At 53.5% G+C, this 7684-nt stretch overlaps 1 protein-coding gene across 1 annotated transcript; it reads left to right on the forward strand.

Annotated features, from left to right (window-relative positions):
- The first annotated feature begins 329 nt into the window (after positions 1–329).
- Cbln1 (cerebellin 1 precursor) lies at positions 330–4139 on the forward strand. Its single transcript, NM_001109127.1, has 3 exons — positions 330–593; positions 760–879; positions 2080–4139. Exons 1-3 carry the CDS (start codon positions 330–332, stop codon positions 2275–2277), a joined length of 582 nt encoding a protein of 193 aa, NP_001102597.1. The 3' UTR covers positions 2278–4139.
- The last annotated feature ends 3545 nt before the right edge of the window (positions 4140–7684 follow it).

Consider the following 7684-nt stretch of genomic DNA (forward strand, 5'->3'; position numbering starts at 1 on the left):
CCGCTGCATCAATAATTCAGAGCGGCGGCGGCGGCAGCAGCGGCGAGTGCGGACAGGAGGCGGCGGCAACAGCGGGGACCAGGCAGCAGAGGCTATGCATCCAAGTGCGGCTGGGCGGCCGCAGCACCCCTGAGGCCCGGGCGGGGCTCCGGGTACACGGCGCGCGGGGACATTTGTTCTGGAGTGCGAGGGAGAGGCGTAGTGGCCCGGGAGGCGTTGGCAGAGCTGCGCACAGAGCTGAGGAGGGGGCTTCGGAGCAGGGCTGGGGAGGGGGGCGGCTGGCGCTGGCAGCCCCCGGGGTGGGGGGCGGGGTGGGCGCCGGAGGCGCGATGCTGGGCGTCGTGGAGCTGCTGTTGTTGGGGGCTGCGTGGCTGGCAGGCCCAGCCCGCGGGCAGAATGAGACAGAACCCATCGTCCTGGAGGGCAAGTGCCTGGTGGTGTGTGACTCCAACCCCACGTCCGACCCTACGGGCACTGCTCTGGGCATCTCTGTGCGCTCGGGCAGCGCCAAGGTGGCTTTCTCTGCCATCAGGAGCACCAACCATGAGCCGTCCGAGATGAGTAATCGCACCATGATCATCTACTTCGACCAGGTGAGTTTCCCGTTTTCTTGCAGCATCCAGAATGGATTGGTGAGGGGGTGACAGGGATAGCGTGGAAGACGAATGTGGGATATACTCTCCAGGGGCTCTGCAGAAGCGCGAGGCCATGCTCGGGCGGACTCCGGTCTACCCCTTTTTCGTTCCTGTCTTCTTATAGGTACTAGTGAACATCGGGAACAACTTTGACTCAGAACGCAGCACTTTCATCGCCCCGCGCAAAGGCATCTACAGTTTTAACTTCCACGTGGTGAAAGTCTACAACAGACAGACCATCCAGGTCAGCTGTCACCTGGGGGCCAGGGTATCGGTAGAGGGGGTCCTGGCAGTAGGGATCTGTCGGAGGCTCTGTGGAAGCAAGCGGCAGAAATCAGTGGCATAAGTCCCCATTGCTCCGGGGACGGGTAGCGGGGCCTCCTACATGGTTCTTTGGCTTGCACTGCCCCTTAAGCTGTCCAAGGTTCCTGAAAGCATCCCCAGAGACAGTTTCCTGCCTTCTCCTTCTGAACCCTTTTGTAAAGATCCCTGGGTTTTCCTTAGGGACTTTAGGGACTTTCTATAAGGGCTGTTAGCCTCACAGACAGCTAGGGCCTTTATACGGTCTCTGCCACGCTCGCTTTCTAGGCTCAACAATCCGCTGCAGCCCAAAGCCTTTCTGCCTGCTTTTCCGCTTTTTTTTTCCCCCACCGCGGACAGAATCTCATTCTCTAACCCCACACCCTTCCTTTGCAGACTTGATTTTAAACTTGAATCTCGTAGCGTGGACAGAGAAAAGGGTCGAGGTGGGTGTGGTGGTGCTAACTCCCTCCGGGGCCACTACGTCCGAGCCAGCACCCACCAGGTCCCCAAAGACGTCTGCGTTTCCTTAGAGCACCCGCAGAGGCCCAAAACGCGACTGGGGACAGGGCGCCTGGCCCTAGGCCGACGCTGGCACTGCAAGGGCACAAACAGGCGATGGCGGGCGCGGCAGAGATGGATAGGGCGAGAATTCAGCGGGTGACTTGGGAACGAAGCTCTAGTGCAGTTTCGCAGCCCTCGGAATTGCGGACAGCCACTCCTGGCCGCTTCTAATCTGTTCTGACCACAGACCCCGGGAGAGGCCCCGGGTGAAGGTATTTGTTTAGTAATTCAGGACGCGCGGGGAGCAGAGTTGCTCGCGGCAAGCTGGCGAGAGGCCAAAGGTCTCAGGACGCTACAGCCACCTGCGGGTTCACTAAATTGGATCATGTCCAATCGGGATTCGCTTGGTGCGCTCCTTTGAGAAACTGGAAGGAGCCTGACCGCCGGTTCTGGATAGGCAGACCCTTCTAGATAACTAGATACAGTGTGGGTTCCTGTTAGAGCCTCGCAGCGAGCAGCCAAGCCCTCTACGGCCCCGCACACTTCGTGCTTCACCAAGCCTTGGTGGCTGCTAGCCAAGCGCCTAGGTTGGGTCACCCGCGTAGGTGGAGCTTCTGATGCAGGTCGTTTTCTTTCTCAGGTGAGCCTCATGTTGAACGGTTGGCCGGTGATTTCAGCCTTCGCCGGCGACCAAGACGTGACACGCGAGGCTGCCAGCAACGGCGTCCTCATCCAGATGGAGAAAGGCGACCGAGCATACCTCAAGCTGGAGCGGGGGAACTTGATGGGGGGCTGGAAGTACTCAACCTTCTCTGGATTCCTCGTGTTTCCCCTCTGACTGGCTCGTATCGGGAATGGAGGCAGGAGAGAGGCAGGAGGGGAGTGAGAAAGAGGCCGAAAATTACCAGGGCGAGGAAGCGGCGACACCGGAAACTTCCTACGTGTTCCTAGCTACACTGGGTACCAAGGTGCGCGCCGCCCGCGGTCCAACTTCGTCCGCTCCCTTACTAAGAGAAGTAAATTTCGCTTAGCTCTGCACACTCCCGTTTCCAAAATTAGTCTCGCCTCCCCCAAGCCAGTTGCAGTAATCGAGGAAGAGACTTTGCCTTGTCATTATGGTTCCTTACCCACGTCCATGTCCCTAACAATTAACGAAGTAATGTGAAATGTTTCTCCCGACCCGATCCCCCTCTGAACCCTGCCACTTACTGAAACTTAGTATGCCCCCCTGCCCCAGTTCGAAGAGGGGGTCAGTTTGGTTTCTGTTTGTTTTTGAATGGGGCAGGTAGTTTTAATAAACAGATTTTGCTCTTCAAACACCGCGCCAGTTAAGCTGGAGAGAATTCATCCCCCGCTTATTAGCGGACGAAAGACTCACCTTCGTGGTGACTGGTTTAACTATACATAAATACGTATCATTTGTACACGAAGAGCTCTTCCAGGTGGACGCTGGCTGTATTCCGTATTTCTGTCCTGTTCGGAGTGATCGTGAAATCTAAGGCTGCTTGGTGTTTGTTCTCTGATGCTTGTCAATGCCCCGTGTTCTGTGGCTCCACCAAACGCCAAGGAGGTTCTTCGGGACTCTTCTTCCTCTGTAACATACGTGTGAATAGCCAAATTTTAATTTTGCTTTAATCCAATAAAGTCAAAGTGGGACTTTTATTTTTCTGAAACAGCTTTCTGAACTTCGCCTTTTCCGGGTTGCGAGGTTGAGGTGGGCGGAAAAACAAGATACTTGGAAGCTGCGAGGAGAGGCCAGGGCACAAGGCCTTCTTCACAAAGCCATTTCTGCGCTGTCTCCCGCAGCAGGCTCGCTTTGCCTTCCCTGTGTCCCCTGCTTTGGTGCAATGTGAGATATATGACCCAAATCCTACTAGCCGTGACTGAGAGCCTGGAAGCAATCTGTTGCCCTCCCTCAATTCCAAATGCATCAGGAATTATTCCCAATTCTAGTACTCGAACCCGCCTGCCCCGCGTGACAGTGTCTTCACGCCTACTTTCCTTGGATGTCTCCAGCTCTCTCCGCTCCGCGGCTCCCGAAGCACCTTACACTTTGTACCAGCGCCTCTGAACCTGAGGTCCACCCGCCAAACAACCTCGGCGGCGGCCAGACTTGCGATTGCGCTCATTCGTAGGATTTTAAAGGGGTTCGTCCAGAAGTTTTGATTGTACCGAAACATAATGTGCAAAGCAAAATTGAAATAAACGACTTCGTTTTAAGTCTGGAAAGCTGACCCTGTGTTGAACGCGGGTGATGCAACGCCAGAAGCGGGCGGAAGCCAAGGGTCCAGGACTGAGATCCGCGACCCGGTGGGTTCCTGTGGTACTGGGCCCTCCTCCAGGGTTTTTTTGGGTTGAGATTCAGTTTTGAGTTTCAGTGGTTCTTGAGTGAGGGGTGGGGAAAGCAGGGGTTAACACCACCGCAGGCAAAATTTCTGGCATTTCTGTCTCCTGCCCCCAACCCCATCCCCAGCGCTTCACAAGCACAGCAGTCCTGGGAACCCAGCTCCTCTTTGTCGACCGCACAGCTTAAAGTGCTTCTGGCAGCAGCGCCCTTCACAGGGCTAGGGACCGAGGGGGCCGTAGGTGACAAAAGGGGGTTCCGAGGGAATGTAGTGGAACCGCCGGTCTCTTCCATTCTCACAGTTCTGGTGAGAGGGGCCTTAGGGAATTAAATTTTTAAAAAGGTGAATTTTTTTTCTTTCTTTTTTCTTTTTGATAAGAGAGCTTTGTTCTGGGAAAGACAGGTCAAGGACAAGAGAGTCTTTGCTACGGAACCTTGCAACAACTCAGCTGTCTGAGCTTACCATCCTAAGTGTAGTTTCACTGTTCCAGGATTACAGCCTGTGCTTAGCCTGCTACCAATGCAAATGCTCCCAGAACACCTTGGAGCTCAGAGAACTTCCTGAATGCTGTCCATTCCTTTCCCTAAGCGCAGCACCATTCCAAGGTCTAGTGTGCAGGACCTCTGGTGCTGGGGAACCACCAAGCTGAGTTCCTCCTGGGTAACTTGGGTAAGTCTCCCTACGTTCAGGCTGCCCTTCTGTCTAAAGGCAGAGAGGAGTCTAAACGTCTCTAAGAGTCCCTCCTGTCCCAGTCATTGGGGACCCAATGATTCTCTGGTCTGGAAACAGGGGCATACAGGTTCCATTCCACTCCACTAACTGGGTCGAGGGCAGGGGGTTGTGGGTCCCCACTGGGGCCCAAATCTGAATCCCAACAAGGAGCCAATGGCTCTACATGGCCCCTGGTAGGATTGGGTCCCTGCTTCTGAGGCTGGCATTGAAACCCATTTTCACCTTGGTCCCCACCTCTTCCTCTTCCTGTTAGCCCTTTCCTGTGCCACTTGGCTATCCATCTCCCATCGCTCTCTGTTTGTACCTACATGTGCCACCCCAGCCTCGAAGTTGAAGCTACTCTCCTATTTTTTTTTTCTTCAGAAATCAAATTCCACAGTGGACCCAAGTTTGATTAAAAGGCCACCTCACCTTGGGAACTATCCCAATCCACAGAGCAGCTAATGCCCTACCTAGGAGGCTTACACTTGCTCCTTGCCCTCCAGGGAGGGCCCAGTCTGGTGCTGACAGAGAAGGGGCCACTTAGGGCTGGGCTTGTCTCCCCTTTCTGCTTTGGGGTTTCACATGGAGCGGCCACCCACATTTATGCCACGCTCCTGGCATGTGACAACTGGACATCTCTGGGGTTGAAAATGGAGCCTTCGGTCAGAGGCAAGTAACCAGACCTGGGCCTGAAAATTGGGCCACAGATGGGGTCATGAGAGACAGCAGATGGCAAGTTGGAGATGAGTCAAGAGAAAAGCCCCAGAGAGCTGCAGTTCCCTGGGGACTCCCTTCCTGTCCCAACTAGAAGCTTGGGAAGTGGGTGGGTGTGTAGGTGTATGGGGAGATTTTTTTAAAAAACCCATACCTGCCTTTGGTTCCCTTTAAGACTTTGAAGCCTCTGATCCCTAGCAGATCTGGGCCTTAACTCCTGCTTTCATCTAAAACAAGTGGCTTCAGATCCCAACCTCTAAGGGTTCCAGGACCACCCCAAACTTGGCCTCCCTCTGGTTCTGAATAAGTTCCCTCCCCCAGCCCCCTGACTGCCTGGGTTACTTCCTCCCTTCCTGCCCGGATAGTATGCAGTTCCCCCTTCTACAAAGGACAGCAGAACCGTCCTCCCTTCACTGCCTACCTCTGAGGAGTCTTACCTAGCCCTACCACAGCCCACCTCTGCCTCTCTAAGGGTGGAGGCTAAAGTGTTATTCTCCGTGGCAAGAGAACCACATAGCAAGCTGCTCAGTGACGTGATGAGGGGAACCCAGGGAAGCTTCATAAAGGCCCAGCAGCCCTAGGGCCAGTAGGCCAGGAGGTCACCTGTCCAACTTCCCTGGAGCCACCAGGAGCTTGCAGCACCGGGGAAGCCCACAGGGGACTGTGCCTGAGCACAGAGCAAGCAGAGCGGTGTGCTGCCGAGGAGCCTAATGAGAACATAATTACCCAGGTGTAGAGAGAGCCTCGCTGGCCTCTAATTACCGTCTTAATCGAGGAAAGAGAAGGGAGGGGCAGGCACTGGTGGAGAGGGGGTGGATTAGGGTCCTGGGGCCCGGGACCCAGCGGGAGGCTCCTTCCTCTCAGACTGCAGATTTTACATTGTCCTCAGTACCAATTTGAGCTCCAGAACGCTGAGTGGGCTACAGTTTCTGGTAGTGGGTCTAATGTCACTGTTTGTGCCTGAGTTTAAATCTAATCTTCCCATTCATCCAGTCCCCTCTCAGCGGGCTGGTGCATTCCATTGACAGTGACGACAAACAGTGAAGCCCAGGACTGGCTGGGGGTGGGGGGAGAGCAGCCAGTGGGACTACCCAGGCGCACTTCCTACCTGCCTTTGAATGAATTCTGTGGGGGATGTTTCCCAGGGACTGTTACAAAGGTCTCTTGAATTCTTTGCACAGGACTCATCATATAATACAACTCTCTCTTGAGCCTCAGTTTCTCATATTTCAAGTGAAGACAATGGCAGTCTTCACTATGGTTAAAGGTATTCCATGCTCGGCAAGTACAAGGCATCATGGGTTCAGAACCTGATCCTGTGTGTAGCGGGGTGGGGTGGGGCATTCACCACCATCACTGGGCCCAGCCCTCAGTCCAGATAGCTTTCTTCATTCCCACTGCTTTTATAATTTGCATTTTTCAATGCTGTTGAATATTGTCTGTCTTCAGGCCTGTGTGCTCTTTATTAGCTGCCTACCCCCTCTGCTTGCCTACCCTGTTCCCTGCTGGCATGCGTCTGCATGCCTTTGCAGGTGATTCCTTTTAAAGCAGTATCTTTTTGTTTTTTTATTAACTTGAGTATTTCTTATTTACATTTCGAGTGTTATTCCCTTTCCCGGTTTACAGGCCAACATCCCCCTAACTCCTCCCCCTCCCCTTCTCTATGGGTGTTCTCCTCCCCATCCTCCCCCCATTGCCGCCCTCCCCCCAACAATCACGTTCACTGGGGGTTCAGTCTTAGCAGGACTCAGGGCTTCCCCTTACACTGGTGATCTTACTAGGATATTCAATGCTACCTATGAGGTCAGAGTCCAGGGTCAGTCCATGTATAGTCTTTAGGTGGTGGCTTAGTCCCTGGAAGCTCTGGTTGCTTGGCATTGTTGTTCATTTGGGGTCTCGAGCTCCTTCAAGCTCTTCCAGTTCTTTCTCTGATTCCTTCAACGGGGGTCCTGTTCTCAGTTCAGTGGTTTGCTGCTGGCATTCGCCTCTGTATTTGCTGTATTCTGGCTGTGTCTCTCAGGAGAGATCTACATCCGGCTCCTGTCGGTCTGCACTTCTTTGCTTCATCCATCTTGTCTATTTGGGTGGCTGTATATGTATGGGCCACATGTGGGGCAGGCTCTGAATGGGTGTTCCTTCTGTGTCTGTTTTAAACTTTGCCTCCCTATTCCCTGCCAAGGGTATTCTTGTCCCCCTTTTAAAGAAGGAGTGAAGCATTCACATTTTGGTCATCTTTCTTAAGATTCATGTGTTCTGTGCATCTAGGGTAATTCAAGCATTTGGGCTAATAGCCACTTATCAATGAGTGCATACCATGTGTGTTTTTCTGTGATTGGGTTACCTCACTCAGGATGATATTTTCCAGTTCCAACCATTTGCCTACGAATTTCATAAAGTCATTGTTTTTGATAGCTGAGTAATATTCCATTGTGTAGATGTACCACATTTTCTGTATCCATTCCTCTGTTGAAG

Source organism: Rattus norvegicus, chromosome 19 (genome assembly GCF_021556685.1).
Source record: "Rattus norvegicus strain SHRSP/BbbUtx chromosome 19, alternate assembly SHRSP_T2T, whole genome shotgun sequence".
Lineage (NCBI taxonomy): Eukaryota > Metazoa > Chordata > Mammalia > Rodentia > Muridae > Rattus > Rattus norvegicus.

What these genes read in the sequence shown, in the direction of transcription:
- Cbln1 (NM_001109127.1), top strand. Translation starts at nt 330, where the DNA reads ATGCTGGGCGTCGTGGAGCTGCTGTTGTTGGGGGCTGCGTGGCTGGCA. An exon ending in TGATCATCTACTTCGACCAG is followed by an intron (nt 594 to 759) that starts GTGAGTTTCCCG and finishes GTCTTCTTATAG; the next exon opens with GTACTAGTGAACATCGGGAA. An exon ending in ACAACAGACAGACCATCCAG is followed by an intron (nt 880 to 2,079) that starts GTCAGCTGTCAC and finishes TTTCTTTCTCAG; the next exon opens with GTGAGCCTCATGTTGAACGG.